General features: G+C 36.1%; 1 protein-coding gene across 2 annotated transcripts in view; it reads left to right on the top strand.

The window, feature by feature from the left end:
• The first annotated feature begins 3,886 nt into the window (after positions 1-3,886).
• LOC149828679 (ubiquitin carboxyl-terminal hydrolase 6-like) overlaps positions 3,887-18,351 on the top strand; it is a 115,472-nt gene continuing 101,007 nt past the window's right edge. For both annotated transcript variants that reach the window (XM_090017683.1, XM_090017682.1), the window contains exon 1: positions 3,887-4,045. In XM_090017683.1, coding sequence (XP_089873809.1) covers positions 4,036-4,045 — 10 coding nt within the window. In that variant the 5' untranslated portion in view covers positions 3,887-4,035. The remainder of the gene's footprint in view (positions 4,046-18,351) is intronic.

Below are 18,351 nucleotides of genomic sequence, written 5' to 3'. Positions count from 1 at the left end.
TGAATAATTTGAACTGATGTTTTCATTCATCAATTAGACATAATTGATGAATAATTGGTAATTAATCATCTCAAAATTGGTTACTTATAATATATTAAATTTAATGCGAGAGTAATTGCCAGAAATTCTCCTTTTCATCTATTCAAAAAATTCAAAAATTTTACGAGTATTACAGAGAGGGGGTCTATATAGGCCCTCCCCACACCTATTCTAATTAGAAGACCTCTCCCTCTATCCCTCTCCCAAAATCATGCGGATAGAGAGAGAGAGAGTCCAAATTTAGTTAGGACTTCTCTAGTTTTTTTCAAGTAAGACTCCATAATTAAGAGAAATCCTACTCTCTTAAGAGACAACTTTATTATTTATTTTCTTATTAGATAATTCCTTAAGAGAGAGGTGGGGATGTTCCACCCCCCTTGAGGTCTTCTAATGGTTGGAGTCCATTCCATAGGGACTCCCATGGACTAAGAGGGGGCCACATAAGTGTTGTCCCACTCTTTGGTCCAATTTAATTGGATTAGATCTAATTAACACTAATCACATCTCAATTCAAACTCTTAATCTAAGAGTTCAAATCCAATACATTAATTTAGACTCATATTGGATCCAAACATTAGAATTTAGATCCATCTTTTAGCATATCCAATATCCATTTATTATCTTAATCGAGATCCAGATTACATTCTAATTAAGAATTTACATAATTATTGGATATAAAATGCATTTTTATTTATTTAATATTAGGAAAAAATCTCAAATGTTGCATTGATAGTGATTTCATTCAAGGCATGATAATCTACACAAAAGTGCCAAGCTCTATCTTTCTTCTTGACCAAGAGCATGAGTAAGGAGAATGGACTCACACTAGGCCTAGGCCCGATGATGCCTTGGTCTAACATCTATTGGACAAGCCTCTCATCTTGTCCTTTTGTGATTGACCCACTACCATTTTTTAGTAGAATGTGGTAGTCTTGAGACCATATGGGTGGCTGCCCCTTGTGCTACTCAAAAACATCGAAGCATTGGACCAACACACTTGCAAGTTTCGGCCGACACATGCAACATAAGGTTCGGTTTATCTTTTGGCTCAACCACTCGGGCGGTTAGCAAATAGGCACATTGTTTGCCCTTTAGTAGCATAAAGGAACCCTTGGGTTCTAACTCCATGGTTGTAGGGGCCATAGTCAAAGAAATTTTTTTCCCTCATTATGAAAGTGCATTTCCATAATAGAGAAGTCCCATGCAACCTTTCTCAAGTCCTTCAACCAATGCATCACAAACACTGTCTGTGTTGTGCATTGGAATGACATACAAGTCTACCACAAAGTTAGCTTATTGGAGCCTCAATGTAACATAAGACAAACCTCAACACACTTAAGATCGGTACCATCTTCCACTATAATATAAAAAATCGAGTACTCTTTCAATTTGCACCCCAATGGCACCATGAGCTTATCCCGTATGAAACTGTATGTGCTACCTGTGTCTATCAAAACATTCACTTTATGGTTGCACAATTGCCCTTGAAAGCTCATCAAATGTGACAAAGGGGCTCCTCAAGCCACGAAGCATCTTGGCCGCTTGAAAGTTTAAGGCCTCGAGGGGCATGCTCTGGGCCTAGTGGGGTTGCTTCACTTGTGCCACCAGACTTCTCTTAACATCTTATGGGTTGCAAGTGGATTTACAAGAATAAAAGAAAGTTTGATGGCACTTTTGAGAGGTTTACAAACCAATTAGTTGCTAACGGATTCGATCAAGAAGAGCCAACCACCATTCAAATTGTTTTTGTGTGTAGCTAATGGGGTTGGTTGGTTTGTTAGACAATTAGATGTTAACAATGCTTTCCTTAATGATTTTCTAAAAGAGGATGTATATATAGTTCAACTAATGGGTTTTGAAGACTCTTTGTTTCCTAATTACATTTGAAAACTTGATAAAACCCATGTGACACGTTTCAGGAACTAAGTAATGCTTTGATTAAACATGATTTTGTGAGTTCTAAGATTGATCCATCACTCTTAATTTACAAAAAAGATGGGTTACAAGATTATATCCTAGTTTATGTTATTGATATTTTGGACACCCATAGCTCTACCTTGTTTATCCAAAATCTTATCAAATCCATTGGACCACAGTTCACTTTAATAGAACTTGGGAAGTTACCTTATTTTTATTTTTTCTCAAGGATTAGTTTTATCTCAAAGAAAATATATTTTTGACTTGCTCATGAAAACAAACATAATTGACACTAAGCCAATGACCACTCCCATAGCTGCCAATGTCAAAATGTCTTCCACACGTGGGACAATTTTTTAGAATACTACATTATACAAGAACACAGTCAGAGCTCTTCAGTGTGTGACCATAACTCGTCCAGACTTGACCTGTAGTGTTAATCGGGTTAGTTTATACATCATCCAATGATTGAACACTGGGCAACAATCAAACGAATTTTGAAATATTCTATTCAGTTAGGGTTACTTATAAGGCAGTCCAAGTCCAAGTTGATATCAGTGTACTTAGAGACAAATCAGTTAGGTTGCCCTAACGATAGAAGATTCACTTCAGGATATGCAATATATATTGGGCTTAACTTAATTTTTTGGAGCTCTAGGAAAACAACACGTTGTTTCTGAATCAAGCACAACAGCATAAGCAGTAGCAAATGCAACAACTAAAGTTGTCTGGATCCAGTTTCTCCATAAATTGGTGTGATAATGTTAGCTCATCATACCTAGCAGCCCATTCTACATTTCATGGGATAAGTAAGCACATAGAAATTAATGTGCACTTTGTTCGAAAAAAGGTGGCTAAGAAACAATTGATTGTTCAATATATATCCTCCTAGAATCAAATAGCGGACATTCTCACTAAGCTTTTACCAATAAGCCAATTCATCTTGTTAAGGTCCAAGCTCTGCATCATCTGGAAGACGTTCCGCTTGCAGGAGGCTGTCAAAGACAAAAGTAAATGAAGATGTTCTAATGAGACTAAGATAGAAACTTCTTGGCCAAGAAGGAGTTCTAATGTAGAAAGGATTCCCAAGTCCATTGATATTGGTTTTGTAAAGAGTTTATTAAATCGTCCTCTCAAAGATATCTCAAATTCTATAAATAAAGAACCTCCCTCTCCCTTGTTGATTGTTAAGAGAGAGAGAAACCGTTGACATAGATCCTTGAGGATTAAACCACGTTAAAACGTGTGATGTTGACTCTTGTGGTTTGCTATGCAACTATGATATTTTACACTATCAAGCGTTAGACTGGAATCACTGAGCCTAGGTACTAAGACCCAACTCCGGACTCACATGGTCCATGTCATTTGATCCAAGCAGGGACGGAGATGATTCAGATTCGAGTTGGATGTAACCAATAACATATCCAACTAATCAAATGTAGGTTAAATGGATTTAAATTCAATTTTTGATCCAAAGAGTGAAAAGCTCATATCAAATCCTATTTTTACAAGTATATCCCTCAAATCCAAATACTCGTCAAATTAAGGGCAAAAAATCAAAACCATCAGCATCCAATTAACAATCGTGGTTTTGGCATACCAAATCCAACGAAACCGAGTCAAATTAGGTCAGATATCGGACAAAATCCCATCCATTGACATCCCTAGATCCAAGCTTTTGCTATTTCAAGCGATAGATTCAAGTAAATTTATTTGCTAACTCGATGAAAAGCCTAATCATTTACAGTCTGTCACCTGTAAATATTATTATGATTTTCTGGAAATAACCTCTTATTTTTTGCTATTGTCGTGACTACCCTGCACAACGTTGAATTTTAAGGATTTTCCGGAATCAGCAAATCATTAAACCCAAACATATATAAAAAAAGGAGTAAGTAGACCTTCAGCCCCCTCCCCCTGCTCGCTCTATTTCTTTCTTTCCATTTATACCAACCCCTCCCCATTGTTCCTACTGTATTCTCCGCTCTTAGTCCGCAAGAAACCATCATTATCTCGTGTTCGGATCGATCATTTTGAAGGAACGAGGAGAGGGAAAGGGAAAAAGACCCGTTCACCAGCATGCCGACAGGTAATCTCAAAACATTTTGAGAATTGGGTTTTTCTTGTGATTGGAATTTACGATGTTGGTATCTTTCAAAACTCAAAATAGTTCTCGATTTTGATTGATGCGTTCTGGAAATGAGAAACGGTGTTGTGTTTTTCCCGTGGATTTCATGATGTGGGTACTTTTGGTTTCTGGGAATGCATTCTGAGAGCTGGACATTTGTTTCTCTTGGAATTCATGATGTTGGTGTTCTTCAAAGCGCAATGGTTTTGGATTTTTAATTACTGAGTTATGAAATCCATTATGGGATTTTTTTTTCTTACAATTCTTGATGCATGCGTCTTGTCTTCCAGAACACAATATTTCTCAAAATTTGATTTTGGATTTCTGAGCATGGATTCTGAGAGTGGGGCTTTTCCTGTATTTATGTGGCATACATCTCTTAAGGCTTTTGTGCTCTTTCTGAAATTTGTTTATTGGGACTTAACATATATTCTTGATTGGTTTTCTCTAGGAATTATTAGCCATATTTCTAAACGTGGTCCTTCTTATATGTCGACTATCAGTTTCCCAAAATTATTTTCACACGGTGGAATATACTGGGGAATTTGAATTGCTAGTTCTGGTCATTGTCTTTTTTTTTTTTCGGTTTTCTTTCGCTGTTAGGTTTCTCCGAGTTGTTGTATTATTTCTGTTGCATGGTTGTAGCTTAGAAGCTTGAAGGAGGTGGCTTGTCAATTATGCGACAATATGTTGGTTTGACATGTGATGGCATGGAAGGAAAAGAAAAAAGTCCAATTGATTCTTCTGAATGTGTCATTCAGTGAAAAGTTTCCAACTCGTGTCACAAAATTCACTTGGCGCATATGTATATGTGATTTACATAATATTTGAGTGTATAAAAGTTTGTCAGATGACTTCAAAAAATTTGTATAGCCATGAATATACGTTGTACATTGTATCTAAATTTTTGTTATTTTTGAATTAACATCTACTATGTGCTTTTCTTCTGTATTTATGAAGCACTATCTCTAAATATTCATGTCAAGCAATCATTTTATATGTTTGCATCCTTCTAGGATGTCTTTGTTTGTGCATTGTATTCCCAATTCCCTCAAGATGTTTTGCTAGATTCATTAAAGAGAAAAAGAAAACAATAGCATGGTTATCAGACATTAACTTGATTGTCGTGCCTCTTCTCTAGAAGTAACCAATGGGTTGTCAATTGTCAACCATATAAGCTTGTCAAGTAGTACAAAAAGCGCTTGCCCAATCCACACAATGTTTTTCTCAAGAGGTTTAGGATAGGTTCTAGAATTGTGCAAACAGTAAAAACTCAATAAAATATAAAATATGATGTAAACTGTAGTACACTTCCATTGAAGAATCCCCATGAGCCTCTACTAATTGGAATTTTTTCATATGTGATGATCCAATCGGACCATGTATTTTCTTGACTACCTGCAGAAATTTTCAGTTACTTGTAAAGCTAATCTTGCACTTCTAATTTCCAATGGCATAACTTCCAAAATGCATGTCAAAGATTTAAATCATACAATTTTGTTCGTAGGAAAGATGATTGTATGGTTCAATTAGTTAATAAAAGCTTACCTATCATTTTTTGGGCCATTTCAAGGGTATTTACCATATTGGATTTAACACTTAGTGATAACAATCGATATTTATATCGCCGACAATTAAAGGTAGATTTCAAGATGAATTTAGGTGATATGTTATAAATATCGTATTGTATTGCGTGATATGATACTGTTTATCATAGTATCGCTAGCTCATGCAATACGATTTAACCTCTGAATCGTAAAACACAGTGTATCAGACCATATTGCACCATATTGTACGATACACGTATCGAAAGATACGACTATTTTTTCACATTTTTTTTGTTGAAAATATTCAGGTAATTTATTTTGGATCCTTTTTTACTTTTAGTGACAACTTTTTATATAAATAAGGCTTTAGTAGAGTCCTATTTACTTATTTCATAAGCTATGGGGACAAAAAGATAGAAATTTATCCTTAATTTATTGTGATTAGTGAAGACCAGGAGAAGAGAAATATTATTATGGAAGAACACACATTATTCGACTTTTGTGTTTACTGTAATTAGTGAAACTAGTTAATGAAAGGCACCATGAAACTTCAATTTTTTTCAATGCTAACTACTTATGAAATGACACATTGCTTTTCTTTTTTTACTTTTTAGTGATTAATTTCAAATTCTTTTGATATATGTAATGGATACATTGTTATCACATCATAATTATAACTTTTATATTTGATAATTGTTACATATTTATTCATGCTCGATGTATTTCATAATTAAGTTAAACTAATATTGTAGTTTGACTACTTAAATACTTTTTCATTTCTCTTTGTGATTATTTTTAAATTTTTTATAGTTATTTAAAATTTTATTTTATTTTTGAATTATGTGGTTGCTATAGCTTGTTTACTCAAAACTTTTTATTTTTTTTGTTATTTAATGTCACTCTTTCATAGTAAACCTTTTGTTTTGTTAGTTGTTAGTTTGTTACACTATCGTACATGTTATAGTAGTAAATGTGTATGTTTAATTGTTCATATTCATAATGCTTAAATTTGATTTCTTTTTTTCCTAATTCAGTCTTATGTTTTTTTTTCTGTTTTTTTTGTGATTTTTAAAATGGTGTCTTTTTGTATCTTACAATACGGTATGATACACCTGTATCGCCATCCCTTCCAATGCTTGTTCCAATACCATAATTACAACATTTGTTAGGATTGTTTGAGTGGTTGGTGATGTTGTTTGAAGTCTAAAAGGGTCATACTACTTTTGTGCATCTTGTCAAAGAGTGGTTACATCCTTTTAAAACAATTTATAGTTGATTATTTGGATGAATTCTATGCAACAAGTGTTGAAGAGAGCAAAATGTGAATTTGGAAGGTAGTTTTTGGTGCACCTGGGGTTTGTAATAGGTGGATGAAAGTCAAAATAGATCTAGATAAGGTGAAAGCCCTCTAGGGTTTGCTTAAATCTAGGTCCATAATTGTGGTGCAAAGCTTTGCAGGAGCATGAAAATATGTAAAAGTTCCATTTTTCATATACCAACTGAGGCCAATCAGCAGTTCAAGTAGCCTAAGAAGCATGAAGATGATTTTTAATCGTTGAGTGGGAATGCTTACATTGGCATTGTGTAACTTCTGCAAACTGTTCAAGATAGAAGTTGACACACTTAGGTACATATTGGGAGCATGTTTTATGAAAAATATGAAGCTAATAACCCTTCATTTAAACATCTCAACGGCGTATAGTTTAAAATCATGCGTTATTAAGATTCATGCACAGAACTCTACCAAGATATTAAGCATTGTCATTCATACTCACTAGGTAGGGAGGTAGTTGTACATATAGGCCACACACTTTAAAATCACACGTTATAAAAATTCATGCACAAACTAAATATTAAGCATTACTATTCATACTTCCTAGGTAGTGAGGTAGTTGTACATATTGGCCACAAGCTTCTTTACTTTTTCAGATTTTGACAAAAGCACAATGATTTCTGTACATGAATTAGATGTTTTATCTGCAACAATTTAATTTAGTGATGAAGTACAATAAGTGTGTAACAAATAAGTGTGCGAAAATGCTATCTAAACCTCATTTATCGTCTTGTTCCATCTTTGAACTTATTGGTTGCTTCTAGATTCAATCATCACACCATTTAGAGAATGTTTAGTTGTGTGTTGAAGATGAAGATTTCACCAAAGAAAAGGAATGACTAAAAAGGAATAATTGACATTGAGGTGCACAACTATGGTAATCACAGGTTGCTGACCATGTGTGAACCATATAATACACAAGTGAGGTTTATATCTCCAAGATTGCATGCTATTTTGGGTGTGTCTCCAGCTCAACACATGTTACGTTCTGAGTGAGCCCGGGGTGAAACTGAGTTTGAAACTAGGATCGGGTTAGGTCAGTTAAGTCAAAAGACTCAAAACAGGGTCTAGGTCAAAAAAACATGTTCTAGAATTTCTGACAGACTTTAGGAGAAATGTGATTTCTCCTAATTGGCTGAACTTAAATGGCTAAAATTTGGAGGGTAGTTAGGGGACACATGGGGGACAACAAACCGCATACTCAAACTTCACTTGGTTGGGGATTTACGAGTTTGATTAGACTGTAGGAAATCTGCCCGGGTCTGATTTTTTGTTTTGACAGGTTTCGATAAACAGAGTGGTTCTCCTAACTGGTATGGAGTTTGGGGCTAATTTTTGGATGGTGGGCTGGAGACATATGGATTGAGTTAGGGTTCAAATTTGAGAACCAAACTCTTTCTGATTAGGGAGATATGACCTAAGGAAGTCGGGCTAAATTCTGCAAATCTCAGCATACAGAATGTATTGGGCTATGTCGCAGGATCTCGGCCAACTGGGTGCCGCACCCACGTCGACGCTATGCGACGCGGGTGCGGCACCCGGTGCGATCAACCCGACCCTGGGTGCGGTCCACACACCAAGGGTCATTTATGTCCAAATTTTGGATTATATATATATATATATATATATATATATATATATATATATATATATATATATATATATATATTTGCCTCACCCCCGCACCCAAGTTTTTTGAAAGTGCCGCGCACCCGCACCCATGTGACATAGGTATTGGGTTAATTATATCCAGTTTAGGTCAAGAAGGTCCAAAAGTGGGTTTAAGCTTAGGTGAGCGTGGGTTCGACTTATCGGGGCGTAGAAAAGATGTCTTAGAGTACTGTGCAAGGTCTGGTCTTCATGGCTGAGGTTGGGGATGTCTTGGAACATTGGCACGAGCATGAACCGCTTGCGTGGGTCTTGGTCCACTAAGTGGGCTTGATCACAAGGATCAAGCACACCCAAAAGCTATGTCACACGGACTCGGATAGGGGGTTGACGCACCCGCGTCGACACGCCCCGACACGGGTGCAGCTTCGGACATGGGGCAAACTCAGTCAACATGTGTCAGACTAGGTCAACACACTTGGGCTGAGTCCATCCACTTTATAGACTCAGTCAACTTTGACCGAGTCTATATTCATCTATTTTTAGGGCAAAAAACTAAAAAAAATCAATTATATATATATATATATATATATATATATATATATATATATATATATATATATATATATAGTCAGACTGTGTGCACGGTCAGTCACAGACTGTGCTATCTTGTTACTTTGATCGTTTCGAGTGCTATCTTATTAATTTATTGTTATATATATAATTATATATATTTAAAAAAAAATTATATATATAGCTGAGTTCCCGTGTCCAAAATTTTTGAAATTGCACCGCACCCGTGTCGCACCCGAACCCACACCCACACCCACACCCATGTGACATAGCCCAAAAGTTGAGTCAAGAACGAGACTTGGATAGAAGAAAAAGTGGCCTAGGGGCCAAGAGAGAGAGAATAGACGAAAGCCTAAGGGCTCAAAAGAGAGCGAAAAACGATTTTCCAAAAGGAAACCTTTTTCAATTCAAAATGCTTAGCTACTTTTCCTGCACAAGGGAGCATATATATAGGTTCAAGGAGACTCATTAAGCCAAATACAAATAACAAGAAATATTAAAGCAATATTAAAACTAACTTGAAATTTCTAAGAGCCTTGTGAAACCCAAAGAGGCTCTTTGGAGTCTCAACTCTATTCTTAGATAAAACCTTCCTAGGGTTAAGATAACATCTAGGGTCTTCTTAAACACCTTTGCACACTCATCTAGGCCACATTCAAAATGTTTGGGCACCCTACAAGGTGAACCTACGAATTTTTATTAATACCAAAAATGCCCTTGCATCGATCAGGCTTGGACGGCTGGACCTTGGCTTAAAGGATCCGATCCACTTGGTCCACTTCATGAAATGGATCTTGTTTTGAGTGGGTGGACCTTTGTCTAGTGGATACAATCCATTAGGGTGCCTTGGTGGATACGAGTTCGTCATTGTTGATCCGCTCCTCTCCTTGCTTCACTCCAACCAACGCCGAACTGGATTCAGTTCTTCTGGATGCGTAGCATTTAATGGATCCTCTTCTAATGATTGGGTCATTGAATTTGGATATGAGCTTGCAACACTTGAATCCATGTTGAGATCTTGGGACAACGGATACGGATCGGGGTCTTTCACAATTGGGTCCGCATCGTTTGGATTAGAAGCTAAGTCCGCAGAATTTGAGACCGTATCAACACACCTTTGCTATATCCTACCATGCCATGGGAGAGTATTTCCATGAATTTCCTAGTAGGTCTATCTAAGTCCAAGCATGGCTATAACCACCTCTTTTTGGCAGTTTGCTGATGTAGTATGATAGTGTGCTTGATTTCTTACATGAAGAAGAGTGATTGAATGTGCTTGATTTCTTACAAGAAGAAAAGTAATTGAGTTGCTTGTTCAGCATGTGACCTAATTTTGTAGCTGCTTACTTCCATTATTCCAATCAGTGTAATTTTTGGAAGCCATTACGGGCGATCGTTGAGACTTAGGTTGAACTATAACATTGTTTTGCATCAACAGGTAGATGAAAAGATAACATGCATAAATACAGTGATGGTGTCTCTATTAATGTACATGATCTTTATTATATTTATATATAATATATGTCTATATATATATATAAACTGGAATATGGTTTTGTATGTAAACTGAAATACCCATCAGGGGTATTTCAGTCATTTCCTTCTTGTAATAGGGATCGACCCACTAGGGGCTGTATTATAAACCTGTTATTTATTTATTTATATTATCGGAAGATGATTGGGACAGCCCAACTGGTCGTTGGACTAGCCCTTGTATTCCCTTGCTTGCCTATTTAAAGGAGTTCATCCCCATGTAAAACTCATGCACTTCAAGCATTGTTTATGAGAATACAATTTATATTTTTTACTTGTAGCTTTATTTGTGAGTTGTTGGTGTGTATCTCCATTGTGAGATTGTACTTGGTCCATAAGTAACCATTTTGTATTTGTATTCATTTGTAGCCCTTAGGGTCATTCTCTTGTAATCTTGTTGGTTTCATTACATGGTATAAGAGCCTAGTGCTCTTGGAGGGTTGTAGATTCAAGATTGGGTTGTATTGAAGGCTCAGGAGCTCATAGACAAGCTTTTGGGGGGATTTTCATCAACTTGAATCTGCATCAACTCTCTATTCTTTCTCCCCCCCTCTCTTTGTTCCTACTTCTCTCCATTGGCTGATAAAGAAGTTGTAACCGTTGTTCCATTCAAATTTGATGGGAGCAACTATAATATGTGGGCCACTACGGTGAAAAGAATACTAATTGCCAAGACTTGTGGCAATTTGTTGATGGTTCCGCTCTGGAACCTCAACCAATTCTCACAAAAACATCTATAGGAGAGGATGAACAATCTAAAGAAGAAACTCTCAAGGGAATTGAGAGAAAAAATGTTTTGATGGATTACAAAAAAGCCTATAAAGAGTGGCAAGTGAGTCACACAAAGGTTCTTTCCTTTTTTATTGGAAGTATGCACGAGGAACCATGCTCTAGCATACTTAAATTTGAGAGAGCGGATGAAGCTTGGGAGTTTATTAGAGAAACCTATACCAAAAAAGTTGCTGCTCACAAATGGGATCTAAGGGACTGGGTACATAATTGTAAGCAAAGAAATAAGACAATTAGAGAATATTATAGTGCCCTTAAGAGGCTTTGAGATCAAATGCCAATATGGAAAACTCTAAATGATGCTCTTCAAAAGCAAATACTTGATGAACAACTATTTCAATTTATAAGAGGATTTAGACCCGAATTTGAACAAGTTTGGGTTAATATCATTTATAGGAAAAAATCTTTTTTTTGCATAAAGATTGACCGAGCTGTGTATGGAGGAGACAAAGTTAAGATCCATGTCGTCCAAGAAAACTAAGAATAATGTTTTGGCTGTATCAAGACCAGGTGCCAATATTAATGTTTACAAACCACCACATTTTTTCAAGCCTTATTACGGGAAACCACACAATGATGATGGCAAAAAGAAGATTATATATCACAATTGTGGATAACCAACCACATTTTTTTCAAGCCTTATTACGGGAAACCACACAATGATGATGGCAAAAAGAAGATTATATGTCACAATTGTGGATAACCAGGGTTGTACCAAGTTCAAAGGAAGAGAAGAAAAAAATGTGGCATTTGAAAGAACTTCTCAATACGACAAGAATGAAACCGATGAAGATTCCAAATCCATTGGAACCATGACTTTGTCTCAATTTGTGGAGGCTCTACGATCACTCCTCAAAACCTCCTCTTCAATTTCGGGAGTCGCGGTCCCTACTTCATCTCCTCCCAGTAAGGTTTCTTGGATTTTGGATTTCAGAGCTTTTTTTGACATGACCCAAAATGAATCTTTGCTTTCTGATTGTTGCACTAACTTGACAAAAAATGATGTTTTTACCATTGATGGGTCCTCCCTTGATATAAAGGGTATTGGGAGTTTTAAAAATTCTTCAAACTTTTTTATTCCAAAAATTAGATTTGTTCCTAAACTAAATTTGAACCTTTTTTCCATTTATCAAATTATCGGTCATGAGTGGAGTGTCTCTTGGGTGCAAGATCTTTAGTTAGAGAAGAGGATTGGAGAAGGTCATAGAGAATGAGATCTCTACTACATGTATCGACTTGCCCTTTAAAAGACACTTTTTGTTATAATGTTTAAAATTTGGATATCTTTTTATGGTATCAGTCTAGGTCATCCTACCATATGCTACTTTTATTATGTGATATTTGTCGATGATTACTTTAGATTTACTTGGATTTATTTTCTTAGGCACAAAAATGAAGATTTTCAATTATTTAAATTTTTTTTAACTTTGTTAAAAATCAATTTAAAACTAATATTTTCATCTTCCGCTCTGATACAGGGGAAGAATTTATGTCAAACGATTTAAAAAAATATCTTGAATCAAATGGGATTTTACATCAAAGATCTTGTGCTCATACACCTCAACAAAATGGTTTGGTCGAAAGGAAACATAAGCACAGAGTTGAGACTACTAGAACCCTCCTAATTTCAAAACATGTTCCAAAAGAGTTTTGGGCTGAAGCTTCTTTAACTGTCGTATATCTTATTAATAGACTTCCTTCTACGAAACTCCAAAACATTTTTCCCTATGAAAAGCTTTTTAAAATCTCTCCCGACTATTCTAGATTAAGGCCTTTTGGATGAAAATGTTTGTCCTTATCAAAAGGAATGACAAGCTTTCTCCAAAGGCCATACCTTGTGTATTTTTTTAGTACGGAGAAAACCAAAAGGGTTTTAGGTGTTATGATGTTAAAAGATACAAACTCTATGTTTTTAGAAATGTGTATTTCTTAGAAAAATAAAGTGTTTTTGATTAAAATATGCCTAAGAACAATGTTAAATATTCTTTCTTACTTGAGTTATTGCCTAAGAGCGATGATAATTGTTTGATTGATAGTAGTTGTAATGAAGAACCTCAAACGGATATTCATGTTTTGATATAGTTCAATATAGTAGACGTAGAAATGATAGACAACCTAGTGCCTTAGAAAATTACTCCAACTTAGAAAGACAACATTCAGGGGAAGTTAGAAGATCTGATAGGGTTTCCAAACCTCCTGACAAATTCATCTCATATGAATCTTTTTCTCCCCAGTATAGAGCTTGCCTAGCTAAAATTATGTTCTACTTTGAACCAACAACGTATAATCAAGCTAGAAATTACCCAGAATGGATAAGAGTCATTAATGACAAATTAGGGGCCCTTGAAAATCCAAGACTTGAGAAACAACCGATTTTCCTAAAGGAAAGAAAACTATAGGTTGTAGGTAGGGATTTATAAAGTTAAAACTAAAAGAGATGGGACCTTAGAAATGCATAATGTTAGATGAGTTGCAAAAGGTTATTCTAAAAAATATGGTATAGATTATAATGAAACTTTTGCACTTGTGGCTAAGATGACTTCTGTTAGGACTCTTATAATTGTAGTTGCTGTTAAGGATTGGACTATTTACCAAATGGATGCTAAAATTGCCTTTTTGAATGAGGATTTAAAAGAAGAGGTTTATATGAATTCACCTTCTGGATATGAGGTTTTTTCTAGAAAGATATTTCATTTGAGAAAATCCTTATATGGTTTGAAACAAACACCCAAAGCCTGGTACGATAGATTTAGTTATGTTATGCTTACTCTTGGATTTAAATATTGCTATACTGACACTGCTTTATAATTAAAGATGCCTAATGACTGGAGGAAGAGTACTTTGGTGCCTTTATATAAGAATAAGGGTGATATACAAGATTGCACAAACTATCGTGGTATAAAACTCATGAGTCATACTATGAAACTTTGGGAGAGGGTGATTGAGTCTAGGTTGAGGAAGATTGTCATGATATCGGAGAATCAATTTGGTTTTATGCCTGGAAGATCAACTATGGAAGCTATACATCTTCTTAGACAACTTATTGAAAGATATAGAGAGAGGAACAAAGATTTGCATATGGTTTTTATTGATTTAGAGAAGGCATACGATAGAGTACCTAGGGACGTTCTCTGGTGGACAATGATGAATAAAGGTGTTTCTCTCAAGTACATTAGTATAATTAAAGATATGTATAAAGGAGTAGTAACCAATGTCTGCACTTGTGGAGGGGTGACAACCAATTTTACGATAACGGTTGGGTTACATCAAGGATCTGCTTTAAGCCCTTTCCTATTTGCGATAGTGATGGATGAGCTTACGAGATCAATTCAAGAAAATGTACCATGGTATATGTTGTTTGCTGATGATATTGTTTTGATTGATGAGTCTAGAGCTGGGGTTAATGCTAAGTTAGAATTATGGAGACAGACATTGGAAGCTAGAGGTTTTAAGTTGAGTAAGAGTAAGACTGAATATATGGAATGTCGGTTTAGTAAGCAACGGAGTAGTGATGGGAGTGTAGTGAAGCTTGGTGAGCAAGAAATACCGGTGAATGATTATTTCAAATATTTGGTATCCATCATTCAAAAGTATGGAGAAATTGATGGAGATGTAAATCATAGGATAAAGGTTGGGTGGATGAAATGGAAAAGTGCAACTGGAGTGTTGTGCGATCGTAGAATGCCATTGTGGTTGAAGGGAAAGTTTTATAGGACGACTATTAGACCCGTTTTACTATATGGTACGGAGTGTTGGGCTGCCAAGAGACATCATATTCAAAAAATGAGTGTAGCTGAGATGCGGATGCTTAGATGGATGTGTGGAAATACAATAAAAGATAAGATTCAGATGAGGAGATACGTAAGAAGGTAGGTGTTGTACCCATTAAAAATAAGATGCGAGAGAATCGTTTACGGTGGTTTGGACATATTCGGCGAAGGCCTAATGATGCTCTAGTTAGAAGGTTGAAGAAATGGGAAAATATATTAGTTAAAAGAGGTCGGGGTAGGCCTAGGAAGACTTGGATGGAGATGATAGGAAAGGATATGAATGCTTTGAACCTCACCGAGGACATGGCATTGGATAGAAATGATTGGAGGAAAAAGATTCATGTGGAAGACCCAAAATGAATTTCTTTTTTGGTTCATATCGTTGACCCCAATTGTTTTGGGATGAAGGCGTAGTTGTTGTTGTTGTTGTTGTTGTATACTGACACTGCTATGTTTGTAAAAAATCTTATGCAGGGTAGTCATCCTCCTTTATGTTGATGACAGGGAGTTAATCATATTAAAGTTCTTCTTAAAAAATATTTTGAAATGACTGATTTTGATTTTTTTTTCGATTTTTCTTAAAAATCAAGGTTGCATATTCACCTTGAGGGTATTTACTTAATCAAACCATGTTTGTAAATGATATTACTGACAGGTCCATGATTACTGATGAGAAAAGGATGAATACTTTAGAAGTTATCAATGCTAAAATAACGCAAGATGACGAGTCACCTCTGGAAGATCCAACTCCATGTTGTCAGATGGTTGGCGCCGTGACTTAACTATAACCCAACCTGATATTGCGCATTCCATTCATACTACAAGTCAATTTCAACACTCTCCCACCACATTTGACATGAATATTGTGATGCGGATTATTAGATATTTATAGAATTCTACTTCTAGGGGTCTTTTATTGTCTCTCTCAGCCAATGTTGTTAAAAGTGCGCCTCAAGGTGCAAAAGGCATGCCTCAAGGCTCCAACCTAAGGCATGATAGTAGTAATAATAATAATAATAATAATAATAATAATAATAATAATATAATAATAATAATAAGAGGAAGAGGAAGAGGAAGAGGAAGAGGAAGAGGAAGAAGAAGAAGCATTTTTTATTTATTTGTAATTTTAGATATTTTTTATAGTTTTTTTACAACAACAACAAACAACAAACAACAAACAACAAACAACAAACAACAACTACGCCTTCATCCCAAAACAATTGGGGTCAGCGATATGAACCAAAAAAGAAATTCATTTTGGGTCTTCCACATGAATCCTTTTCCTTCAATCATTTCTATCCAATGCCATGTCCTCGGTGAGGTTCAAAGCATTCATATCCTTTCCTATCATCTCCATCCAAGTCTTCCTAGGCCTACCCCGACCTCTTTTAACTAATATATTTTCCCATTTCTCCAACCTTCTAACTGGAGCATCATTAGGCCTTTGCCGAATATGTCCAAACCACCGTAAACGATTCTCTCGCATCTTATTTTCAATGGGTGCAACACCTACCTTCTTACGTATCTCCTCGTTCCGAATCTTATCTTTTATTGTATTTCCACACATCCATCTAAGCATCCGCATCTCAGCTACACTCATTTTTTGAATATGATGTCTCTTGGCAGCCCAACATTCCGTACCATATAGTAAAGCGGGTCTAATAGTCGTCCTATAAAACTTTCCCTTCAACCGCAATGGCATTCTACGATCGCACAACACTCCAGTTGCACTTTTCCATTTCATCCACCCAACCTTTATCCTATGATTTACATCTCCATCAATTTCTCCATACTTTTGAATGATGGATCCCAAATATTTGAAATAATCATTCACCGGTATTTCTTGCTCACCAAGCTTCACTACACTCCCATCACTACTTCGTTGCTTACTAAACCGACATTCCATATATTCAGTCTTACTCTTACTCAACTTAAAACCTCTAGCTTCCAATGTCTGTCTCCATAATTCTAACTTAGCATTAACCCCAGCTCTAGACTCATCAATCAAAACAATATCATCAGCAAACAACATACACCACGGTACATTTTCTTGAATTGATCTCGTAAGCTCATCCATCACTGTCGCAAATAGGAAAGGGCTTAAAGCAGATCCTTGATGTAACCCAACCGTTATCGGAAAATTGGTTGTCACCCCTCCACAAGTGTGGACATTGGTTACTACTCCTTTATACATATCTTTAATTATACTAATGTACTTTAGGGAAACACCTTTCTTCATCATTGTCCACCAGAGAACGTCCCTAGGTACTCTATCGTATGCCTTCTCTAAATCAATAAAAACCATATGCAAATCTTTGTTCCTCTCTCTATATCTTTCAATAAGTTGTCTAAGAAGATGTATAGCTTCCATAGTTGATCTTCCAGGCATAAAACCAAATTCCTCAACCTTTCAGGCATAGTTTTTTTAAGTTTTCAAAAAAAAAATTGAGGCTTACGCTTTACGCCTCGCCTCAGTTTTTAGTGGAGCGCCTTGCTTCGCCTTAACGCTTTTCACAACATTGCCGAAAACCATGCATTTCATGAAAGGACTAAGCATATTGAGATGAATTTTCACTATGTATATGAAACATACTTGAAGAAGACTATCACTTTGCCCTACGTCACCTCGGAGTATCAATTGATTAATTTCTTCACCAAGGCGCTTTCGCTATATCGATTTCATTTTATTTTAAAAACTTTTGGTGTTTTGATGCAGCCTTCACGCGTTTTGCCGAAGGCAATGAAGGCACAACCACGAGATGCAGTCTTCAGCCCTCACGTTTCCAGATGGTGGCTGTGAAAGGTAATACCCACACGATTGTACACTGAACAGGCTGGAGTAACAATGCCCAACCACGATGGCGAGGCTGGATTCCTTTTATTTCAATCTTAATAACAATGAACAAGGTACTTAATAAAATGAAAGGTAAAGACAAATACTGACAGTAACATGGAAGCAAAAAAAATGGCTGAAAAAAAAGGAATGCTGCTGAAAAGAAACTGCAGTTATTCTTCAAAGAAAGGTCTCCTCACGCAACCCTAGACAAGGTTTTTAAAGTTGATCACCGGATTCGGGTCTGGATCTGGACCCGAGACCGTTTCAATTTGGAATTG

This window comes from Nuphar pumila, chromosome 9 (assembly GCF_984573655.1).
Source record: "Nuphar pumila chromosome 9, dmNupPumi1.hap1.1, whole genome shotgun sequence".
In the NCBI taxonomy this organism is placed as follows: domain Eukaryota; kingdom Viridiplantae; phylum Streptophyta; class Magnoliopsida; order Nymphaeales; family Nymphaeaceae; genus Nuphar; species Nuphar pumila.
This window is presented reverse-complemented; position numbering and strand designations above follow the sequence as displayed.